This window comes from Mus pahari, chromosome 4 (assembly GCF_900095145.1).
Source record: "Mus pahari chromosome 4, PAHARI_EIJ_v1.1, whole genome shotgun sequence".
NCBI lineage: Eukaryota > Metazoa > Chordata > Mammalia > Rodentia > Muridae > Mus > Mus pahari.
In genome coordinates, this window is record NC_034593.1 from 47810844 (window position 1) to 47835074 (window position 24231).

General features: G+C 47.7%; 2 protein-coding genes across 2 annotated transcripts in view; both read left to right on the forward strand.

The window, feature by feature from the left end:
- Nucleotides 1–17: 17 nt before the first annotated feature.
- On the forward strand, nt 18–13695 carry Alg5 (ALG5 dolichyl-phosphate beta-glucosyltransferase). Its single transcript, XM_021196343.1, has 10 exons — nt 18–126; nt 2886–3057; nt 3358–3404; nt 5249–5317; nt 6297–6389; nt 8863–8976; nt 9322–9381; nt 10192–10343; nt 12842–12927; nt 13492–13695. Exons 1-10 carry the CDS (start codon nt 61–63, stop codon nt 13605–13607), a joined length of 975 nt encoding a protein of 324 aa, XP_021052002.1. The 5' UTR covers nt 18–60; the 3' UTR covers nt 13608–13695.
- Nucleotides 13696–19281: 5586 nt separating this feature from the next.
- Smad9 (SMAD family member 9) overlaps nt 19282–24231 on the forward strand; it is a 44021-nt gene continuing 39071 nt past the window's right edge. The window contains exon 1 of the mRNA XM_021196468.2: nt 19282–19397. The gene's annotated coding sequence lies outside the window, so the exon portion shown is untranslated. The remainder of the gene's footprint in view (nt 19398–24231) is intronic.

Below are 24231 nucleotides of genomic sequence, written 5' to 3' on the forward strand. Positions count from 1 at the left end.
CGGCGCGGGCTGGGGCGGGGCGCGGACCGCACCGCGCTTCCGCAAGCGTGGAGCTGCGGGATGGCTACGCTGCTGTTGCAGCTGCTGGGGCTCGGCGTGGCGCTGGCGGCTGCCGCGCTCATTCTGGTGAGACCGTGGTGGAGTCCCGTGCTCTGGGTGGCCCCTCCGCGCTTCCCTCGCGTGCTCGGCTCCCCTGCCCTCAGATTCCCCGAAATCCTTTGAACCTTTGTTCCCCCTTTAGAACCTTATCTGAGTGCCCAGAGCCTCCACCCAGCTTCTCGGGGCTCCTGCCTCTGAATCCCCGCCTGTCACCCCTCCACCCCACTGCCCAGTCTTCTTCCTGGACCTCCCATATGTACTGGAGCTGGAAAGGACGGTAAGACTAGGGACGATAGGTCAGCAAAAGATAGGCCCAGGCCGCGTTGTATTCATATTGGCCAGGGGTCGTTTTTCAGAATCAGGCACCCTAGCGTTTTCTTTGCCATTCCTGTAGAAACGTGGCAGACCCCCTCTGATTATGTAGAAGAGGACATATTTGCCAACTAAACTCTGCCACATAGTTTGAAAAGGAGTCTGTAACTCATTCAGAAAGCAGATTCTGAAAAGCTTTCCTGTATTGAGACGAGACTTCTATTGAGACAGGTGGCCAAAAAGGTCTCTGCCACCTAGCCATATAATGTACATGTGTACATGCACAGTCTTGGAATGGTGTAGCCAGATGACTGTTGCTGTGTGTCCCGGTGAGCCAAGCGCTCTCTCTCTCACTAAAATGCCTTCTTTAAAGGCTTGGAACAAATCTGAACTTTGTTGGCCACGGTCCTGGTTGTGGCCACTTTACTTTGAATCCTTTACACAGGCTTAGCTGACTGTGTGCACGATGAGGCTGTGTGGACTGTACTAGATCCCACTGGCTTGAATTAGTAGAGGTACCCTTTATTTTACTGCAAGCATGTTGCACTTGGTGTGCAGTGTGTTGAGTCTTGAAGCCTACTTTTCATCCGCCTGTTGGCATTCCTTCTCTTCGCCCACTTTCGAAAAAAAAATTTTAAAACAGTTCCAAATAATATTTCATCTCTAAATCATCTGCATTTTTTTCTATAAGGACTTCCTTCGAAAACTTTACTGTAATAAGTTAATTCCAGCTGACTTTAAAACCTGTTATTTCTGTGGTTCCAAATACCCTGTCAATTTAAATACTTGGACTTTGCCGGTATGAATTTCACAGACGCCTTCCTAAGCGTCTTTAACTTGCCCTCCACATTTCTTGTAGGATCTGGAGATTCAGTTAAGTCCATCTTTTTGATGGGCTTTGGGGTGTTTTGTTTTGCTTAATGAAAAGTCCTCAGGTACCCAGTCACCCGAAACACTTACATATGGAAGCTCACATTTTTAAAGATGATGAGATTTTTTCCCTTACACCTTAAAAAGGTGGCCAGCTTTTACTTTTGCATTATTACAGACTTAAATTTTTCTATGTCTTCATTCATTGTAGTGATTATTCTTTCAGTGCTGAAGTTTCTTTCTCACAGGTCTGAGAAATGGCCTTCAAGTGACTTGCCTACTTGTCCTCAGGTGACCCCCCCCCATGTACCTGTCCCCTTTCATGCAGCCCTTGTGGGTACAGATGGAATTTGCTTTCTCTATGATATGCTGCGTTAATATACACCTTCCCACCCCAGATCTGGATTAATCGTTTTCTTAGGAGTATTGATTGCGCTTTGGAAAACTGAATTCAGAAGTCACTATCTGGACAGTAGACCACGCCGCCAGACTGTGTTTTTATTTTTATTATTTTTAAGTGTGCATGTGTGTGTGCGTGAGTTTAGAAGCCAGAGAGACATTGGGTTCCCTGGAGCTGCACCTTCAAGCTGTCAGTTGAGAGCCGCTACCTTGGATGCAGGGAACTGAACTGGGTCCTCTGCTAGAGCAGCCAGTGCTCTCAACCACTGAGCCCTCATAGTCTTCATTTCCATTGTGGCTGCCCCCCCCCATACACACATAGTGGGTACTAGAGAGAGTCATCAAAGCAGGATGAGTAGAATTACACACATGTGTAGCTTTGTTTTTAAAGTTCGCCACAGAAAACAGTGATATAAATTAAGGCTCATTTTCAAAGCCAGCTTCCCAAGCATACGGAAAAGGGGTTTGTTTCTTAGTATTTATTCTTATTTTCTGGGCATGAGTGCTTTGTGTGACTGTATGTAGGTGTGTGCATGTCTCAAGTCCCCAGAGGCCAGAACAGGGTGCCAGATCCCTTGGAACTGGGGTTATGGATGGTTGCGAGCAGCCGTGTGGGTGCTGGGAACCAAACCTGAGTTCCTTGCCTGAAGAGCCAGTGCTCTTAACTACTGAACCATCTCTCCAGCCTCAGGAGCCTTCAAGTCTTATCTGTTACTCTAGAAGAGGCTGTATTCTCAATTCAAATTATAAGTATCAGAATACATTCTTAAGCATCATGGTCCCGGCTGCGGGCTCCAAGGAGCCTTTCCTTCAGAGGCTCAGACTGTTTGGTCCTTCCCTGTTAGCTGCCCTACAGATTTGTTCTCTCACATGCGTGCTCCAGGCAGGGGGTGGTACCTTACTATTCGCTTGTAAGAGTAGACTGACTCTTAGATCTGGTGTCGCAGAGGCCCAAGCAATGAGAGGTGGCAACAAGGCCTCCTGAAGCCTTTAGAGCGTTACCAATGGGGACAAGGACAAACGTCATTTCATAAGAGGATTTTACGAGACTGGCTGCCATGAAACCGCAGAATCACCTCCAGAACTGTTAAAAGAACCAAACCTGAGACTACATATCCCCCTCCCCAAATTTTGCAAATAACAATGTTTTAGAACAACAGATATTAGAACAGTGTAAGCTGTTTTTCACGTCTGCCTTTCTTTAGGTTTCTGTTGTGGCATATGTAACTGCTACAAAAATGCCACCATGTCACCAACGTGAGGAAGAGAAATTCTTCCTCAATGCCAAAGGCCAGAAGGAAGCTCTCCCCAGCATCTGGGACTCGCCGACGAAACAGCTGTCTGTTGTTGTACCTTCCTACAATGAAGAGAAACGGTGTAAGTTCTATTTGAGTTTGTTTGCTTGAGCCATGTGGGAAGAGGAGGAAGTGTACAGTGTCTGCCCTCCCTGAGGAGGGCAGAGTTGGAGCTGAGACTGAGAAAGGGGAAATGGAGATGGCAGGACTGAAGTTCTTAGAGAAGTAACCTGTTGAGGGCCAGAGACATTCCGGGAGAGAATGGCCTGGGTGACACCCACAGGGGCTTGGGAGAGGACAGGCACCTTTGCCCTGTGTAAGTGGGTGTGCTGGGGCTAACTAATTTTCAAAAGTAATCTATAAAATATTTTTTTCCATTTAGTGCCTGTGATGATGGATGAAGCTCTGAACTACCTAGAAAAGAGACAGGTATCACACTGCTCTTTCGATGTCATGTCTCCTGTCAAAACCACAACGGGTCACCAGTTACAGACCCCCCAGGCTAGGCGTACCGTGGGAGTCATTGTTCAGCCCTGGGCCTCGTGTGGCTCAGCCCACTGCTGGCTGTCGGCAAGCAGGCTCAGCATGCAGCACTCTACCTCCAGGGGCGGACAAACCAGGAAGCTGCCATTTCCCTCATGTCTCCTCCCCTAACTTTTAATTCTCTCTTGCTTGGTGACATTTTATAGATTAAATGCCAGTGAATGTGTGCAGACTTCTGTGATGTCTTTAAAAATAGGTGTATGTGTATGTATGTAGTCATATAGAGAGAAGGAGATCCATTGGAGGCTTTATAACATACTCTGTTAAGCTTTGATTCTCAGACGAATTCGCATTGATTAAATGATACGAAATTACAGTCTTAAACATTTTTAAATTATAAACTAATTCTACAAAACTACAGTGTCTTAGTACAACCTTTACTCAGAAGCAATCACCATTACTGGGTTTATTTATATCTAGACATATGTGCAGACACTCATCCATGCTTAGGTGGGCACACTATAGGGGCTACGAATTCAGCCCTAAACGATGTCTGTTTTTTAAATGCTTGTACTTCTTACACTCGGAACATAGTAGTTCACAGCTCTCTTTGGAGATGTCTAAGAACAGTTAAAGATGAAGTAGGTCTCTTTCTGTCCCTCTGTCTAGAAGATTCCTTGTGTTGGTTTACTTAGGGTTTTGAGTCACAGAGGGACTGTTAATAGTCTCAGCACTTAATTGTGGAGTGCATCGGGAGTGAACTGAGCTCCTCCTGTATGGCTGCGGAGTAGTGCAGCCATGCCGAGCCGTCCTCTGACCTCAGACCTACAGACTTGTGATTCTCGAACTGTGTTTCTCTTTCCCGGCCTTTCTTAGCATCAGAGGTAGGTGCGCTGCTTCCACGCATGTGGTATGGGGCAGACAAGGGCACTGAACACGAGCTCTGATTATCATGCAGCCCAGCTTCTATCCTACCCACCATGTGTCCTGCTCCTGAGCCTTTTGATTTCATGTGCTTCTGTATTACTGCTCCTATGTGTCCCTAGCAACACTAGGGCATCTGATGCTTAAATTACAAGTTTTGGGGGGGCTAGCAAGTTATCTCAGCTGGTAAAGGAGATTGCTGTGCAAGCCTGATGACCTACATATGGTTCCTGAGAACCCACAGTGCAGGGAGAGAACCCCAGTCCTGCAAGTTGTCCTCTGACCTCCGTGCATGTGCACGTCCGTGCTCGCACACACGCACATGCATACACACACATGCAAACACACGTAATAATAATAATAATAATAATATTGAAAGAAAAACAATTTTTTTAAATTACAGTTTTACAGGCTGGCAGTAAGAGTAAGGGCCCTGAGCCNGGCGTGGTGGCGCACGCCTTTAATCCCAGCACTCGGGAGGCAGATGCAGGCGGATTTCTGAGTTCGAGGCCAGCCTGGTCTACAGAGTGAGTTCCAGGACAGCCAGGGCTACACAGAGAAACCGTCTCGAAAAACCANAAAAAANAAAAAAAAAAAAAAAAAGAGTAAGGGCCCTGCTGCTAAACACTTAAATTGACCCCTGTGACCCACCCTACCTGTAGAAGCTGGTACGAATGTGGAGTCCAGAGGCCAACCTTTCCTCAGAAAGAATCCCCTACAAGTTGTCCTGTGACCTGTTCCCCCTCCTTCATACATGTGTGTGTGCCCACCCAAAAATAAAAGAAAATTTAAAAACTGCATACTTTATTTATTCATCCCTATAGTGATTTTGCTAGATTATGACACGTTACTTTTGCTTCTCGCAGAAACATGATTGTACGTTCACATATGAGGTGATAGTGGTTGACGATGGCAGTGAAGACCAGACGTCAAAGGTAAATGTGTGGGTGCTTTTAGAACGGCCGGTTGATAGAAAACCTGGAGCTGTTTAGTCCTCGTTTCCACTTGCTGGAGGAACCTAAAGCTGGGATCATACTTTCCTCCACCCCATTTCACTTCTGTTCCTAGTAAAATGCCCTGACCTTAAAAAACAAACAAACAAACAAAAAGCAGGGGAAAAGGGGTTTATTTGGCTCCCAGATTCCAGTTTATCACTACAGGAAAGTCACAGAGGTAGGAGTCAGCTGGTCACATCGTATCCCCAATCAAGGGCAGAGAGAAACAAATGCACCCATAATGCCTGCTTACTTGCCAACCTTCTTCAGTCATACAGCATTCAGGGCCTGGCCTAGGGAGTGGCACCACCCACAATGGGCCCTGCATTCCACAAATGTTGTTCAGAGCATTTAGTAGAACTATCGGGCACTCATAATTCACATTTTATGGGCAGGATTTTTTTGTAAAACAGGGTTTTTTCTTCCTGCTCTTTGAGACGCATAGTAGAGTTTTCTGTACAATGAGCATATGAAAAAGGCTCCAGTTCCTGAAATACGAGGTGTTCCAAGAAAAACGTCCAAAAATGTTGTTCAGCCCACTAAGTAGTACTGTCTGGCACTCATGTTTCCCTTTTTTGGGGGCAGGATTTTTCGTGGAGCAGCAGTAAAGACAGTCCCCCATGGGAATGCCAAAGACCAACCCGACCTAGTAATTCCCACTAAGGCTCTGGTCACCGAAGGGTGGGCTGAAGGTGGCATCCCAGTCTGTGGGACTTGTGGGATTTGAATTACTGCTCACCTTCCTGTTTACACTTGATTATGTGTATCTTAACTGACAGATAGTAATTGTGCGTGCTTATAGGGCACAGTGTGGTATTTAGTGCATGTGTGTAACCTGTCCTGATCACATCAGGATAATCCATATCTTTGATACCAGTTCTCTAAGCTAACTGTATTCTGACTTTTATGTCGCCCACAGGTCGCTTTAAAATACTCCCAGAAATACGGAAGTGACAAAGTACGAGTGATAACGTTGGTGCAGAACCGCGGGAAAGGTGGTGCTGTTAGGATGGTAATAATTTACATTTTTATTTAAGATACGAAGGTATTTTAATAACCTTTTCTGCCTGTAATGCCACATATCAAGTAGCAGTACTGTGAGTTATCGACACTTTTAATGGCTGTATGTTTGATTTGGTGACGTTTAAGCATCATACTCTGTAATAGACGAGCGGACTCAGAAAGCGGTTGAGTTTGTGCTTAGTTTCATGTTGTCTTTGCTGTGGCTAGAGCCACTGGGCTCACAGTAGGACAGCCTGCTTTGTGTGTGGAGCTTTCCCACGTGAAGGAGCCGCAGAGCAGGAACTTAGGTGAAGCCTGGGTCTGCTGATATAGTACACTGTAGAACAGGAAAGCAAGGCATCTGCACGCGTGGGGTGAAGGTGGTGTAGACGGGGGCGAGGCCCCTGTGCGGGAGAGATACCTGTAAGGCCTAGGCCAGAGGAGTTGTTTTCAGCCAAGACCCGTCAGATAGAGAACAAATTCAACTGAAAAATGGACCAAAAAACCCCAACCAATGCGCATAAAAGAAAATCCAGACCCCGCTCCTTAAATGCCTTAGTGTAGGGACTCCTGTTTAGCTCTCTGTTGTCAGCAGAGCCCTCGCTCTCACCTTTCATTTCCTTTTCCTCCTAAACACAAGTGATTCACATCCACGTTCCATACACACAGGGAACTGATGTACTTTCCCAGAATCCCACATGTACCTCCATCACATCTCGGGCCAGCACAGTGTCACAAGGCTGTCCTGATTCCTAGGGAGGAGAAGGAGGATTGGGTCACATCTCAGGGGCCAGCACAGTGTCACAGGGCCGTCCCAGTGCCTAGGGAGGAGAGGAGGCGGATTGGGTCCCTTATGTTTGGTTTTTCCTTTTTCTCTCCTGTTTTATTGTTGTTTAGATAGTGTTTTCCTCTGAAACTCAGGCTGGCCTTGACTCAGATCCTTCTGCCTCAGCACTGCCTCCCGAGTGCTGAGATTACAAGTTTGTGTCACTGTGTCTCCTGATCATTTTTCTTTTAACATTTTCATCCTTGACAAGATCAGGGTTCTTTCTGAAAGGAGGAAGCCTTTAGATGTGATGTGAGGGTCGCTAACAGTGTCTGCCACAGGAGGTTGGTGAGTGCAAGTTAGGACAGATCACAAGCCTTGGGACAGGGAGCATTCATTCATTCATTCATTCATTTATTCATTGATAGTTAAAACATTTAACCTGGAAAGGTGGCCCAGCAGATAGGAGTACTGGCTGCTCTTGCAGAGGGTCCAGGTTTGGTTCCCAGCACCCACATGGTGGCTCATAACCACTTGTAGCTCCAATTCCAGGGTATCCAGCACCTCTTCTGGCCTCTGAAGGTACTGTACATACCTGGTGCATATTCCATACATGTATGCAAAACACTCATACACATAAAATTAAATCTTTTTAAAAATCAATAGCACATGTTGTAAGAAATCGTGTTTCATTAGACATTTTCATACATAGAGATGTAAATTAATCACAGTCTCTCTCTCTCTCTCTCTCTCTCTCTCTCTCTCTCTCACACACACACACACACACACACACACACACACACCCTGCTTGCTCTCCTCTTCACAGTGTTCCTTTAGTGCCTTTAGATTTAACGAAAGCATAACACTTGAGAAAAGACATCAACCGTGAGCCAGTATAGTATTGAGTGAGGTTTAGTTCATTTGTACTGTGGTGGTGACAGGACAGAAAAAGGGGACGATGTATGGGAGATGCCACGCGTCAATGGAAGTGGGTCTGAGGGAGACGAAGACCTACTGAGGAGGCCTGCGGTGGCGATAACGTTCTGTGCATGTATAGAGGAGCATGCAGTCAGCGCCATGCTGTCAGGGCTGCTGTGACGCTCACTCAGGCTCACAGCAAAGATCGGAGTTCATCTGCAGGTCACCTCCTTGTGAAACATAAACATACAGTGTGGTTTGCACTAGCAACCAAACCTGCTCTCGCTAAGTGTCAGACGCCATAGCAGACAGTAACAAGTGTTGGACCTGACGTTAGCAGCACCTCCTCTGCCCTAGTCAGCAGCAATTTATAATACTTAGAAAACTAACTTCTTACCCTACACTTCACAAGAATATGAGGCTTCAGACTCGAAGTCCTTACCTCTTGAGTGAGGGATACAGATGTGCAGAGCCATGTGCCCAGAGCATATGTGTTATCTCTGTCTGTCTGAGGACAGGTTCCTTTATGTGTTGCTCAGGTCTCCTCTGGAGTCATGTGAGCAGCATGACTACATAACACGGGGCACATAGAACGGCGTGATGGGTGTCGACTTAGGAGGAGTGTAAAACTTTTGCAACAGTGAGATGGACAGTAGATACGTGTCAAGACACCTTATCCTCTATGCAGTGAACTCTGGCTTCCTGCTGCCATCTTGGGTGTGCTTGAATGAACTGAAGCGCCATCGAATTCAAACGTAATTCTAAGCAACTTTCTTTCACCTGGAACTTTTGAATACAGGGTGTATTCAGTTCCCGAGGAGAGAAGATCCTCATGGCAGATGCGGACGGAGCCACAAAGTTTCCAGATGTTGAGAAATTAGAAAAGGGGCTGAGTGATCTGCAGCCATGGCCTGTGAGTATAAAAACATGCTGTGAGTGACAGTGTGAGTGACAGGGCTCGAGAGCAAGCTGTTAGGATTTACCTGAAGTTCAACTTCCTTTCTTCTTGCTCTACATAGAGTCTCTGCCGCCCAAGTGCAGGGACTAAAGCTGTGTCCAGCCATGCCCATCAGAGTCCTCTTACTAAGTGTGACTAGCTGTCTCCAGCTATGCATATTCTGAACCCCTCGATAAACTTTATAAATATAATCTTATTTTTTCAAAGTAGTTATAAAGGTGAGACGTTTACATTGAAGCAGATGTGTTTATATGTGATGATTAAACATCGAAGAGAACCACGTTGTCGCTTTTTCCTCAGGAGCAAATGGCTATTGCATGTGGGTCTCGAGCTCATCTGGAGAAAGAATCGATTGCCCAGGTGAGGCTGTCCGAAGCTATAGGCAACAGCATGCTGACATTTAATCTCTTTACTTACACATCTGACAAGAAATGGGTCCCTATGTTTCTCCCAGACACGAGCTTCCCTTCAACTATTTGTCCCCTTTCTTTAGTGTGATCATCTTTTTGGGAGTTTAGTGCCCCCGGGGTTTATCAGAAGTATTGTATGTGGAAGGCACTGAGTAGGTAATGTGAGGTTCCTAAAGCTTTAAGCTGAGGTTTCACACCCCTGCCTGCCTCAGCACACGCGCAGTGGTTGCAGGTGGCAGCAGGGGAGGAGGGCTCTGAGCTCCTGCCTCCTCTCCACAAGGGGCGCTGTGGTGTTGCTGAGTTCCCCTTACTCTCCAGCCAAGCACATGGCTTGCAGCTGTGATGTAATTCTGTTCTACTCTCCCTGTAACTCTGAAGGGAAGGTGCCCTACCTAGCCGAAGAGACAGCTGATGTAGTGTACTCGGGGCAGCTTGCTAATCAGCCCAGGAGCCAGGACTCAAGTCTGCTCAGTGAGCGCTGTCCTGAACCTCACTCTGGTTTGCAGATGACTTAAAATCAGACCCCTGCGTTGCTCATCCGCTCCGGTCGCTCCTGGCCTCGTGCTCCCAGACCCAGGCTCCAGGAATCAGTAACTGCTCCCATAGTGCTCTGCTTCTGCAGCAGCTTCCTGTTCAGGGTGCCTTCAGGCCCCATGCCATCCACACTGGGAGTGCACAGGGCCAGCCTCATGTTTTAAGTGCTGTCTGTCCTCGATGTCTCCAGGAATGCTAAATCATTTCTCTTCTGCCTCTGTTTCAGCGCTCTTACTTCCGTACCTTTCTCATGTACGGATTCCATTTCCTGGTGTGGTTCCTCTGTGTCAAAGGAATCAGGGACACACAGTGCGGGTTCAAATTACTGACCCGAGAAGCAGCAGCCCGGACCTTCTCGTCTCTGCACATTGAACGATGGTAGGTTTCTGACTGGAAGGTATCGCGTTGCCTCCCGTGGGCATCCAAGCAACTGCATACAGGCTTGTCATCACCCGACGAATATCCAAATGGAGCCAGATTGACATGTCTGTTATATGTTCATCTAAGCACAGGCTAGAGTGTACCCTGTCTCCTTAATCTTCCTGCGCCTCTCTCACTCCCTTCCAGAGGTAGCTCTCTCTCTGCAGCCTGGCCTTGATTACTGAGCTTTTGCACTTGTGTGTGTGTGCGCTCCCTCTCCCTCTCCCTCTCCCTCTCCCTCTCCCTCTCCCTCTCCCTCTCCCTCTCCCCCCTCCCCCTACCCCTCCCCATCTTCAAGCCTAGCCTTTTCCATTTCTTTCTCTCTCGTGTTCAGCCTTCCTGTCTTCTTCAAATCCTGTCCGTTGACCCTGCCTATGTCCTTCAGCCCAGCCCCATCCACTCCAGCCACAGCCTTTTCTTAAAAGAGGTCCCTGCAGCTACTTCATCTTTCCTATCCTGTCCCTCTTTTTTATTTTTATTTTTTTATTTATTTATNATATGTAAGTACACTGTAGCTGCCTTCAGATGCTCCAGAAGAGGACTTCAGATCTTGTTACGGATGGTTGTGAGCCACCATGTGGTTGCTGAGATTTGAACTCAGGACCTTCAGAAGAGCAGTCAGTGCTCTTAACCGCTGAGCCATCTCACCAGCCCCCTATCCTGTCCCTCTTACATCACACACTTGTCATTCCTGCCTCCTGAGCCAGCTCTGACATTGGCCGTGGCCACAGCCTGTTGTTTCTCTCCATCCCCACCACCTCCATGCAGCCCCAGGTGTCTTTGTGATCACACTCGACCCTCTCTGGCAAACCCTGCAGTGGCCTCCATGGCCTTCAGAGGAGGGGGTGACTGCTGTGTCTCCTCCCCTTCCCCAGCCCTGCACTGGTACCCTGGCCTCACCACTGTGGTCCTCTCACCTCTGAGGCATTACTTAGGTTTCTCTCTTCAAGCATATGCTCGTGAAGGCCTGGCAATGTCACTTATTCGGAAGGGTTCTTGCATGCATGAGGCCCTGGACTTCACCTCTAGCTTTGGGGGTGGTCTGGAGGGCTCTGGAGGAGAAGGAATCCCTCCTGACTTGACTCACTAACCTGTTCTACTACAAGTAGTGCTTGGTGCAGTGACAGTGCCCGGGAAATACGGCTGAAAGGGTCCTCCTGAGAGCTAGCCACAGTTCTGTGTAACTTGTTCCTGGTGGGCCGCTGCATGATTCTGTACTACATGTCCATGTTTGATGTGTGATGTGTTTTTTTTGTTTTTTTTTTTCCACGGGGAAATGTCCTTTATTGCATGACACAAAATGCTGCCATCCTCCTTTGAGCTCAGGAGTAGAAGGGCCGCCCTTTCTCCGGAGTCTGCAGTCTGTTCAGCCTAGCCACCTGAGATGGAGAAGGGGGTACATCTTGCCAGAAGGGCCCTCTGACTCCATCAGCTGGTGGCTGCTTCTTCAGCTGCTGCTCTTTCCGCCTCTGCTCCTATCGGAGAAGCTCCTGGGTCTCCAGCATGACCCTGGCATTGAAGCCGTGCATCTGTTTTCAAGGGTCTGTCATCTTCTCTAGAAGTAGAATTCATGTAAACTACAAAAAATTCTCTTCCACTGTAGCTTCAAAATTAAAATGTGTGTGTGTGTGTGTGTGTGTGTGTGTATGTGTGTGTGTGTGTTTGACTGTGTGTTTTAAAGTCTTTATTTCCTAGATTATCATTGGTGAAGTATAAAGTAGGTGGTCTTCAGATGCAGGTGTCTGTCCTTCGGGTCCTATATTGTCACTCTCCGTTCCCAAAGGCTTCCCCAGCATTCCAAATCCCTGACCCTGGCTGTGGCCAAGTCTCCTTGGCTCTTGCTACCTGGGTTTGTTTTCATGGTGAACATGGTGGATCCGCAGATCTAGTTCTGGGTGAAAGGAGGGATCCAAGCTAGGCATGGCTGTAACCATGAGTGTTGGGGCACAGTAACCCTGTGTGTATACCTGTCACAGCCAGAGCCTTCCAGTATAGACTTCCATAGCTGCCAGGGCCACCCTGTTCCAGGCAGGACAGGGAGGGGACAGGGACCTTGAATCAGAAAAAAACCCAGGGTCCCTGGCTGAGAGGAGAAAGTGGAGAAGCAGCTGTGAGTGAGCAGAGAGCCCCTTGAGGAGCCCTTTGTTGTGTATGGTGAAGTGGGTGAGGCTGAGTCCTCAGGTTCTAGCTGAGCACGTAGAGGCTTCATCTGAGGCTTTCTGAGCTGCGGCTGAGGGTCAGCATGTCTAACTTCGATGTCACGTGACCACACACTGGATCTCCTCTTCTCCCTGAAGCTTCTGACCCACTCAGTGTCAGTTATCTGACCCTCTGTGGGTCTGGCCTTCAGTTTTACATAGAAGCTTTGCATATGTCCAGGAAGCCTCAAAACCTACCCTGATTGGTGCCCCCACTTGCCCTTTTAGAAGTAAATATCAATATATTTTCTGTTTCAGGGCATTTGATGTAGAGCTGCTGTACATAGCACAGTTTCTTCAAATTCCAATAACAGAAGTTGCCGTCAACTGGACAGAAATTGAGGGTGAGTGTACTGTTTATTTACAGCTGGTCCTTAACTGGGCAATGCTGCTGTCTGAGTCTGCTGGCTGGCCTTCACCCCTCTCCTTTATCCAGGCCTCCTCTGTGTTCCATCCGATTCCCTCCTGCTGTTTTTCCAGACTCTTCTTTGAGTCTTCAGTGGGCCTCTCCTGACCCAAGTTTCCAGTAGACGAGGTCCTCAGGCCGCATACTGACAAAGCACTGTGTGGAGCTAAGCCATCCAAGAGCTGCCACTCAGTTCCTAGTGCACTCTCTGCGTAGTCCCTTCTCCCCATGACCTCTGAGACTCACACGTAAGAGTCACCTGTGGCTCTTCACCCCGTCGGGCTTGCTTGGCTCACAAAGGTCAGTGACTCTCCCACACATGCAATCTCTCATGCAACAAGTGTGTGCGTGTGCACCAGTGTGTATGAGTGCACGCTCAGGCATCCACATGTGTAGAAAACTGCTCTACCTTTCTGCCCCAGCCCCGGCCTGACTTGTAGGTTACAGCTCTAAACTACTGTATATTTCTCCCAGTTTAATTTAATTTTATTCTTAATTGCAGGTTCTAAGTTAGTTCCATTTTGGAGCTGGCTACAAATGGGCAAAGACCTGCTTTTCATCCGACTTCGGTATCTGACGGGTGCCTGGAGGCTCAAGCAAACACGGAAAGTGAGTTAGTGTGCTGGCATGGCTGGACTGCATTTTTATCCTACATGCAATTTCACTTGAAATCAAGATTTTTCAATAAAGCTTCGATGGACCTGTTCTCACTATCTGCCTTTGTATATTCTTGAGAATTAACTGCTATGAGGAAACCACGTGATGTCTTTTTTTTTTTTTTTTTTTTTTAATTTTTTGTGTGATGGGTTAGATTTTTTTTATTATTATTTATTTATTTAGCAGTCTGTATTTTGGCTCCTGTCTCTTAAGGTTCTGAGACGGACACTTGGAGACCAAAGACAGAAGCAGTTTTTTAAAAGGTACCCACACAATTTTTACAATCGTGATTAAATCACAACCCTGTAACAGTCACTTAAAGGTGAAGTTGGCTACGAGTTTAAATACAGGCTTACCTGTTGTCAAAGAGACTTTGTGACTTGGAACGCTAGGAAATTTGGAACTCTAGGAAATTGTAATAAAGGCGTGACTGTGTCTCCGTGCTGAAGGTGTCCACTTCCTTGCTGTTCCGCTTGTCTCCTGACTTTGCCTGTGTAGGCTGTGGCCCCACAGCCTTCCCACTGGCATATCTTCTCTCTGCAAACTCCGTTTGCTCTTCATCTCTTTTCCTTTACTTTTCATTGCTGGCATCAAGCCTTCGCCACCCAGACAAGACTGTTCCTAAACTGCATCTCAACCATGGGAAACCCTTTATCCAAAAAGTAGTTTCTGAGGAATGATAGGTATAGTTACTTAATACCAGAATTTGAGATACTGCAAAGACCAGTAAAATTATAAAAAAATAATAAAACAGAATTAAATTATTTCTGACATCATAGAGAAACTAAGAGCAGTTTAGGTCCAGGCATGGTGATATACAACTTTAAATCCCAGCACTGGGGAAACAGGCATGCAGATATCTGGGTTTAAGGTCAGCCTGGTCCACAGACAAAGATCCAGGACAGCCAAGCTTAGGCAATGAAGGAAAACATGAAAAACAGAAAGCTGGTGAAGATGTAGTTGAACAAGGGGGCCATGGTCCAGCCCCAGCAAGCAGCAGAACCTGGTAGCTTCAGCATGTGCTTCTGATGTTAAAGTCAAGAATAGAAGAAAGGGATTACGGAATCTCCCTCTGTGACTAAGGAAAGCCACTGAGGCCAGGTGTGTGGCGGTGGCCCTGCATGGAGGCCCAGAGAAGCCATTGTCAGAAACTGAAGGTGAAGCCTGGATTGCTCTGGAGATCCAAGAGGTTAGAGATACCAGAGCCATGGGGTACCTGCTGAGGAGAGCTGCTAACAGGGAGTGGAACCAGTCCAGGAGAAAAGTGTATTGCAGTCAACAAAGCTGAAAGGACGCGGAGATCTGAAGATCATGTTGGCATCAGACATGGAGACAAGAGTTTGGAGTTGGCCTAGCTGGTTTTTTGGTCTTGCCTTGGTTCAGTGTTCCCTCACTGTTCTCTCTTCCCTATGTTTTGGAACCATGATGTATATATCCTGTGCCATTATATGTTAGAAGTATGTGATCTATTTTTGATTTTGATAGTATAAGGGTTACAGTTAAGAGACTGCATGAATTTCAGAAGAGACTTCGGACTTTTAAGTATTCCTGAGACTGTGGTAGACTGTGGGAACTTTTGAAGTTTTTTGCACTATGTTATTTACGCCTACAAGCCCATGTGGTCCAGGAAATGGAATGTGGTGGTTTGAATAGATTTGGCCCCCATGGACTCACGTGTTTGAATGCTTGGCCCACAGGGAGTGGCACTATGAGGAGATGTGAGTAGGTGTGGCCTTGTTGGAGGAAGTGTGTCATTGTGGAGATAGGCTTTGAGGTCTCCTATGCTCAAGCTATGCCCAGTGTGGAACATGTCTCCTGCTGCCTTCAGATCAAGATGTAGAACTCTCAGCTCCTTCTCCAGCACCATGTCTGTCTGTGTGCCTCCGTGACAATAATGGACTAAACATTTGAACTGTAAGCCAGCCCCAATACAGTGCTTCCTTTGTAAGAGTTGCTGTGGTCATGGTGTCTCTTCACAGCAATAAAACCCTAACGGAGACACCACCCACCCTCCAGACATGAAAAGTAGGAAGTCTTGTTCTGTACGTTTTCTCTGGCATTGCGCTGGTAGGGGCACAGCCTCAGCGGGCTCACACATGGCACCGTCAGCCTTCTCTCTGGCGTTAGGGCCGGGGCTCTGTGTATGACTCATGAAGGGTTTGAGTGCATAGATGGCCCAGCTCACACCCAGAGGTCAGAGGACAACTCTGGAGTGGGTTCTAGGGATGACACTCAGGTGTCCCTTCTGTGCAAGGGCTTTTCCCAGCAGACCCATCTTTCCATACAATTCTAGATGTTCTCTCTTGCAGAGACACCCTAATTCTCACAGGCTGTCTCCTCCAGCTCCCTGTGGAAAAGGGTGTGGGTTCATATTCCCCGCGCCCCCCTTACCCCAGATGAGCCAGTGAGGACCCGACTGCCTCCCCTGCCTGATCAGGGAACACCCGGGGGCCACATTTTTGTTCACACACTACAGTTCCATGGGAACTCTGGCAGCGCCAGGAGGCATGCTGCTTTCTGGCCTGAGGTCTGGACTCAGACTGACTGGGCTTTGAACTGTGTGCCAGGTGCTTTGCGTCCCAGGATCTTCAGCTGTGAGACAGAACTAATAACCTTACCTTGCGTGATGTGCGGATGGAAGCAGAGGGTGCCTGTGTGGCACTCAGCAAATTCTGGGTCAGGGGGTTTGCATGATTGGTCGATCCTCATCTGCCCTTCATTGGTAAATCAAGAACGTCTATCCTTTGCTCATCTCAGTCCCTTCTTGTTTCTCTGAGGTGAGTGAGCTCCTGCACATTTTTTACCCTATGTATGCAACTAGTTTGAAAGATGAGGTTTCTATTCTCAAAACTCCAGTAGGTTCTACATACTGCAGGCATTCTGGATAGTCTTTATGAGGGACATTGTACCACCAGGCCAGCCCGTGCAGGGCTGCACCCTTAGAGATGGGGAGGGGACAGGATGCAGACTTGCATGCTTCTCAAGGTCACTGAGATGTCATCTCCATGGCCTCTGCTTCCGGTCTTCCAGGTTCTTCCCAGACTGCCCTGACTATATAAGTTGTGAGATAAAATAAACCGGTTCATCCTCAGGTTGGGCTGGGTCTGTTTTATCATAGCAATAGAGAGTACCTAGGAATGGGATGGAGTTGTCAGACGGACAGAGTGGCTGAGTATTTTAGGCCATTCATCTTCCTGCCAGGGCAGTGAAACCAGCTGCCTCCTGCTCCGGCTGCACAGCTCCAAGCTGTTCCACCGCTCCACCCAGCACAGTGCTTTTCCACCTCGATGGATGGCACCCTCTCAGCTCAAGAGCAGAAATAAATCTTTCCTCCCCGACACCACTGTTCTTGCATTTTTGGTCACTGTGTATAGAAGTGATGCAAAGAAGTGGCAGGAGGGCTGGAGAGATGGCTCAGCGGTTAAGAGCACGGACTGCTCTTCCAGAGATCCTGAGTTCAATTCCCAACAACCACATGGTGGCTCACACCCATCTGTAATAGGGATCCGATGCCCTTTTCTAGTGTGTTTGAGGACAGGGGGAAAAGAAGAAGAAAAAGAGATGGCGGGGTGGGGGTGGGCTGGGTACAGTTACAGTTGTGAGCAGAACCACTCCAAAGCTGGACCAACTACAACTCTAGAGATGTATTCAGAGTGGAGGGTAGACATCAACTGATGACCGTGCTGAGTGTGAGTTAGCTTTGCGTCACTGAGGCAACTGAAGCAGAGGAGAAGCATATTTTGACTCTGAGGTTTGGCTCTGATTGGGCCCATGGTGGGAGCATGTGTCAGGAGGATGAGGTCGCTTCATGACCATCCAGAGAAGGAGCCAGGGTACCAATACCCTCTTCAGTTTCATGTTGCCAGCGAGCGAAACCTCTAACAAACCGCTTCCCAACCGTGCCACACATCGGAGCCCAGCTGTAGCACTGTGCATGTAACAGATGTGGGCAGAGGTGGGAACAGCAAGGATGCTCACGGTCTGCCCAATTGGTATACTCTCCCAGAATATGGAGATTTTTTTAGCTGTGGTTCTTTTTCAGGTCCCTAACCAAAATTATAACGGAATTACCACCACATCACAACTGCTGACAGTCTGGTTTCCTGTGCATTTCTGTAACACAGTGTTTTGGTGGAAGAGAATTATGTTTCTATTAAATGATCAGAAAAAAAAAAAAAAAAAACAGAAGAAGATAGATTAGGAGAATTTTTATAACCAGGACAATCAAAAGAATCCGTCAGCGTGAGTGTTCTCCAGGGCTGGCATTTGCCCCTTTTTTGAATCCCACCGGGTCTTACTGTTTTATCTCCCTAACCTTTAGGGAGTAAAGTCCAGAAAGGACAGAGGACACACAAAGGCCCATCCCACCCCTACCCCTTCCTAGATGTCTCTTGACTTCTGTGAACTCACAGCCTCCATTGCGGAAGCGTGAGCCTGCTTAGCAGAGGTCTTCTAACAGTGTGTGCTTCCACGGAAGGAGGAAACGGATTGGATCACTTCTTTCTTTAATATCATTTCTGGGAGGGGGGGGGTGTGGGATCCTTGAGCTGCAAGGTAGCGATTCAGAGACCCTAATTAGTTTACTTGCCTCTCGGTGTGCACAAAGCACAGCCCTCTCCCAGACCATGGCTTTGAACGTTCCGCCACCACTGGACAGTATTTCTTCTGGGGTTTCTTCCTCTCCAGGTCAATCAGAAACCTATCATAGCTCGGTTACAGCAGGGTATATGAGCCAGGTGTAGAAAGACACTTTCGATTTGAAGTTAAAGCGGCATTTAAACTTCTGCCCTCCGTTTTTACAAGCAAGGCCCTCCTACACTTGGATGGATGACGATGCAAAAATACCCGCGTTCCAGAAAGCGGAGGTTTGGGGATTAGGAAAAGGTTCAACTGAAGGACCTTCGTTTACATTTCAAAGGTGCCTTGGCCTCTTAGAGGCTGTTTGTGTTCTGGGGCTGACTGAGGTGGCCCTGTACCGTCCTCCTCCTCTTGGAAGACCTATAAGGAGGTTTGGTGAGGGATCAAAGGCCATCGGCCTACCGGTGCCACTTTTCAAGTGGCTTTTCAGAGGCAGGCAACTTATAGCATAGCCAGGCCGCTGGGCAGGAAGGTTCCTTGGGCCCATGATGTATATCATGAGTAGATTAGGTAGCGTGTATGCTATGCTGGATAAGAAATCACAACCTACATATCACAGGACTGGTTTGAAACTCTGCTTGCCATTCAGCTGGTTTAGATGTTCTTGGGCTGACGCCAGGGCAAGTCATGCCTCAGAGGAACAGACAGCCAGTAAGCGTGGCCTCCAGGGACCAGGACTCTGCGGTTCAGGAGACGGGCACGGTTGGTGGTCCTGTCTGCCTCTCCTGGGGCTAGGGCGGGGGGGAGGGGACAACCACCCCCTCCCTCTGCTGCCTGCAGTCGGTCCAGGTGGGAAGGACCCTTCTGGGGATGACCCGGAGACTCCTCTGTCCCTGAAGGCTCTCTGCAGGCATGATGTGCAGGGCGGGCGGGTGCGCGGCGGGGCGGGGAGCGTGGCGCGGCCAGGGCGCTTGGCCCCTCCTGGCTGGGGCTGCGCGCACGGCCGCCTGGCGCCCTTCCAGCGCGGCGCACTCACGCGGGCGGTCGAGGAGGAGGCTCCAGCCTGACTGACGCCTCTGGAGCCGCTGTCTCGGTCCCGCCGCCGCCCGCCCGACCCTGCAGCTACCGCGCAACCGGAGTGCGCGGGGGGCACGCGTGGCACCGCGGGGACAGGTAAGCGCTGCCATGTCGCGGGCGTGGGCACTCGGGAAGCTCCTGAGGTCCTCAGGCGTGGGACTTGGTTCTCCGTGGAGAACCTGGGTGGTGTCTGTAGTGTGCGAAGGCTACGCGGCATCTCAGCACCTGGGACCCATGGCGCGACGCGTGGCCCGGGGCGTGGGCAGGGATGCGGGATGCGCGTGGACCAAGTGCAGATGGATGCACACTGTCCTGTACCCAGGGACAGGCGCCCTGGAGCTCAGCTCCGGGAAGTAGTCCTTTGCTGCAGAGGGTGACAGTAGAGAGGCTAGTGTGGGTGCCTGTAAGGTAGTTATTGTGACTCTGGGGGAGATTTTAAAACTCCAGGGCACCGTTGGCTGCGAAGGCTTATTTCATACTCCTGTCATTTTTTTCTTCTTTGCTTACCTTTGAGGCACACACAGTGAGAAAGAGAGGAAAAAAGTTAGGAATGTTGAGTGTCTGTAGCTAGCACTTGGATTGTGTTTGTCTTCTCCTGGGCCTACCATTGGGTGCCAGCGCTGCGCAGACAGGAGGGGGCGAGGTGGGGACAGATGCAGGCGACTGACTGACGCCGGCCTTGTGGGAGGCGTGTGGGGAACCTTCTTATGGGGTGGCTAATCGCTGCACTTCTTACTCTCTCCCCTCTCTCCCTCTCTTGACCATGGCAATTGAAAATGATAGTTTTGAGGTCCTCCGTTAGCGTTAGCGTATTTCTGGACTGGAACTGGTCCTCCTGAGAAATATCCTAAAAATGAAGTGGATCTCCTTTTGAAAGCAAATTGTATGTAATTCGGTCAAATGCACAGCCACAGAACACTAGGAATCATTTTTACTTTTATGACCGGTCGGTGGCTTGCTGACGACGTTCTGTAAAAATGTAATTAGCAAGGGGAGTGGAGAATAACGGTAGTCTTCGGCCCTTTAAATCATGCCTCTTCCCTAGGCCATTCCTCGGGAGTATTTGTGGTTGTGAAATGTGCTAGCATGCCTGTCAATGAGAAGGAATGCCTTCGGATGTTTACACTTAAAAAACTATTCATCTATATTTTATAAAAGGAAATAAAAATTCAGCCCTAGCACACTCTCCAGCAAATGACCAGGATTAAATGCTCTGCCTTTAGAAATTCAGGAACATGATTTTGGGTCTCTGTGGTTGGTTATCCAAGGACATCACAGTTAAGAAACCAGTGTGGTGGTTTATAAATAAGGAACCTTAAAAATACGCTAAGATTACCAAAGCATCAAGTATTTCTGAAAACAGACTTGTAGTGGTAAAGATCCCTTGATGACAAGGCAGCTTCCTGCAAGCAAGCCAGCCTTTGCTGAGTCCGTCCTGACACTGAGGCCCCCACTTTTATGCTTGAGTGATTGGCTTTGTCAGGGTGCTCCCCTTTCCTCCCCTCTCCCCCTCCCCCTACCCAGTTTGAGCTATGCTTTGGAGAATGCTTGCCTAGTCTGGACCCAGCCAGCTCACTTACCCCAGTAGAGTTGTCTAAAAATCAGAGACAAATTAAAGTTAACTTTAAGCACTTGTCAAGTCTTTTAAAGTCAGCACAAGACACTGTGTTTTCTTTATTGAATATTTCTTTTCCTTTTACTGACATATTCCCCAGCTAATGAGCAAATCAGAAAATATTCACTGGTATCGACTCCTGCGTCTCTGAGAACCTAAGATGTAGGAAGAAAAAGAAGAAACATTTCCATTATTGGAAACTCACCACAGATATCTAAGCATTGAATAAGCGGTAAATTTGTGTATCTTTTCTGGTCATGTGGCCAAATTGGAGGAGGAAAAAAAAAACCAAGAAATTATTCTTTCATATGAATAAATGAATTCAATATCAGTTTTACAAATAATCGGATTCTGACGGGTGAGGGTGCAACGTTCTTTGCCGAGTTGGAGAGAGATGGTCACTGGTGCATGAAGGCAGCTGATTCTATCTGACCTTCCCTCCCTAGTACAAGAAAACAATTTCATCATCCTTGCTTTAATATGATCTAAATCATACTTACCCAGGGGTATCTCCAGTGGTGGGAAGGTTAGAGTTATGATATAAATATTCTTGGGTTTTATTTTTTGAAACATGGCATTAAATCCCAATGTTTTGACAGAGCTTAGCGTAGACTTCTGTTTATTCTTGTGCGTACCGAGGAATCCAGAAATGGGTGTATCCAAAATAAACCAGCAAACTGGGTGTAGGTTGAAAGCACAGATCTCCTCAAATTGTTGTAATTCTGGGCCATTGGGTTTTTATTCCCCTTATTACCGTTGTTAGTGATTTGGAAAGTTGCCTAAATTTTATTTCGATACTGTGAGCAGGCAGGAGGGTGTTGTGTTAACCTGGGGGGGTGGGTGTAAGAACAGGGACATAGGAAAATAAACAAATATTCCCTGGCAATGAACTAATCTTTAAAAGCAAATATTCCAGTAAATTATGTCTGTGCCAACTAAAGTATTTAGGATTTTTAAGAATAATGCCAGCATTAGATGTTATCAGGACCATGCAAACTGGGTTTTGGTCTTGATGTGTCTTCACCCTGCTAGCACCCAGCCTAGGTCCCCTGGTCTGCTTCACACAGGGTGTCCCCGGCCAGGCTTATTTCCCCATGCCTCCCATTGGGGTTACGAGAGTGAATCACAGCTTCCCACGCACACCCAGACTTTCCTCTTATTGGCCTATTTCCTTGAACCCGGGCTCAGTCTCAAAATGCCTCTCCCTCTGGCCTTACCTCCCACCAGATCCCTATATTTGCAGGACACCTCCTCATTTTGTCGACTCTGCCCAAGTGCTACAGTCACGGTCATGGAATTTTCTCAGACAGCCTCAGTGGTGGGCATGTCCTCCGAGCCCTTTGACTCGCAGCCCTTTGACTGGCCTGTGTTGCTTTGCATAATGTTCTCACCTAGCTCTTCCTCTCTGGCGCTCCTTACATGGTCAGGAGGGAACTGAACTTCTACTCTTTCTTTTTCCCCTCCTTTACTGTTGACTGCAGTGCTTGGCTCAGGACTCCGTCGATAAATATTAATTAAATGAAAAACTCTCTTTATTGAACCCGGGTCCCTTCTGAAATAAAATCTATAAAAGCATTTCACCCACAGAGTAGGTATTAAAAGCCCATCTTTCAAAGTCAGTGTGCAGGTGAGCCAAGGCCTTGTGAAGAAGTGGGGAGCTGATGTCAGCCCACGGGGGACATCAGCATCCTGAGCTCAAGGTACCCCAGTGGGCCTCCCCCCCCTGGGAACACAGCGGCTGAACAGTTCAGTCAGGAAAGTTCAGTGACAACTGTTATTGCAATAGAAATTTTCCATATTAGATTCACTATATAGACAATGCAAGCTTTTTAGGGAAAAATAAATCCAGATTTTAATAAAATATAGCCACCACAATAAAACTCTAATTTGATTTTAACAAGAAAATTACTAACACAGTCTACTGGTTCCCCCTCAAAATTGACGATGTATGTGTGTGTGTGTGTTTTTGAACTCCTGATTTGAGCTTTTACTTGGTTAGAGTTAGGTGCTCAGGGATCCTTAATGTGCACCAAGGGCTGCTCACCAGCCTAGGATAGAGTTAGTGCATGGCAGGGTGAGAACTAGAACCTGGGTAAATGTCAGGCCTAGAAGATACACTTGGTGGTAAGTTTTTTATTGGGAATCTCTCGTTAACTCCTAAGTCAACTTCCTAAGAATCAGAGATGCTGCATTTGAAATTTTAAATCCAGTTTGGTTTAAGAACATTGCGCATGAACATTAAGAAATGAACTGTACACGTTCAGGGCAAGACTGCAGTCCTTCAGAGGCCGTCGTACTAAAAGCTGTCTGGTTTCCAGCCCTTCTTCTGAAGCCCATATTGAAGTTAAAGGGAACAAGTGTAACTTGTGGAATGAATGTCAAGGAGACTTACATAGCTCTGTGGTTTTTCTAATCAATGTTTGAGTTGCCCTTAAAAAACACTAAATGTGAAATCCTCTCTCTCTCTCTCTTTCTGCCCTTCTGTTTGCCTCTGCTCTCTAGTGTCCAATCCCTTTATTTCCTTTCACTTCTTTCTCTGCCTGTCTTTCTGCTTTCTCTTTTCTGCCTCTCTGTCTTTGTTTTTGTCTCTCTGCCCTCTCCTTCCCTCCCTCCCTCCCTCTCCTCTCACTCCTTCCTCCCCTCCCCTCCCCCCTCTCTTAGTTACTTGAGCATCTCATACATGTTATTAGACCATACTCACCCCTCCTCCAGCTCATCTCAGAGTCACCATCACATCTCGACCTGTCCAAATTCGTGTTGTCTTTGTTGTTATTTTTAACCTATCATATCCAGTTTGTGCGGCCATATACTCTTGGAGTTGTGGCCTTCTGCTGGAGTGGGATGAGCTATAGAAGGCCACACCTATAAAGAAAACTGACTGTCCTTCTCCCGAAGGCTGGGATGGAACTCCATGTCCAATGCCCGCCTCTCTTCTCCGTGTTGGAATTTTTTTTCTTTTTTTTTTTAAAGGTAGGGTCTTGCTATCTATCACAGGCTGGCCTCACATTTAAAGTGATCCTCCTGCCTCAGCCTCTCAAGTGTGGGATTACAGTCATGTGCCACCAGGTACAACTGAAATTCAGTTAATATCTGACCACTTATAAGGTTGTAAGTTAACAGTGATTGTTTGCACAAGGTTTGGAGATGGTGGGTATGTACACACTCAAACAAGAGCTTTAACTCCTGACTCAGGGAGGCCTTCTAGACAGAGCAGGTGTTCTGTCTGCAAGCCCAGCCTTAGTCTGTAGCCTGTGTCCTTCTGCAGGGCCTGAGCCTTTCCCTGCTATCCCTCAGAAGCCTCTTTGGGGTGAGTGT

What these genes read in the sequence shown, in the direction of transcription:
- Alg5 (XM_021196343.1), top strand. Translation starts at nt 61, where the DNA reads ATGGCTACGCTGCTGTTGCAGCTGCTGGGGCTCGGCGTGGCGCTGGCG. An exon ending in ACTACCTAGAAAAGAGACAG is followed by an intron (nt 3,405 to 5,248) that starts GTATCACACTGC and finishes TGCTTCTCGCAG; the next exon opens with AAACATGATTGTACGTTCAC. An exon ending in AAGGTGGTGCTGTTAGGATG is followed by an intron (nt 6,390 to 8,862) that starts GTAATAATTTAC and finishes TTTTGAATACAG; the next exon opens with GGTGTATTCAGTTCCCGAGG.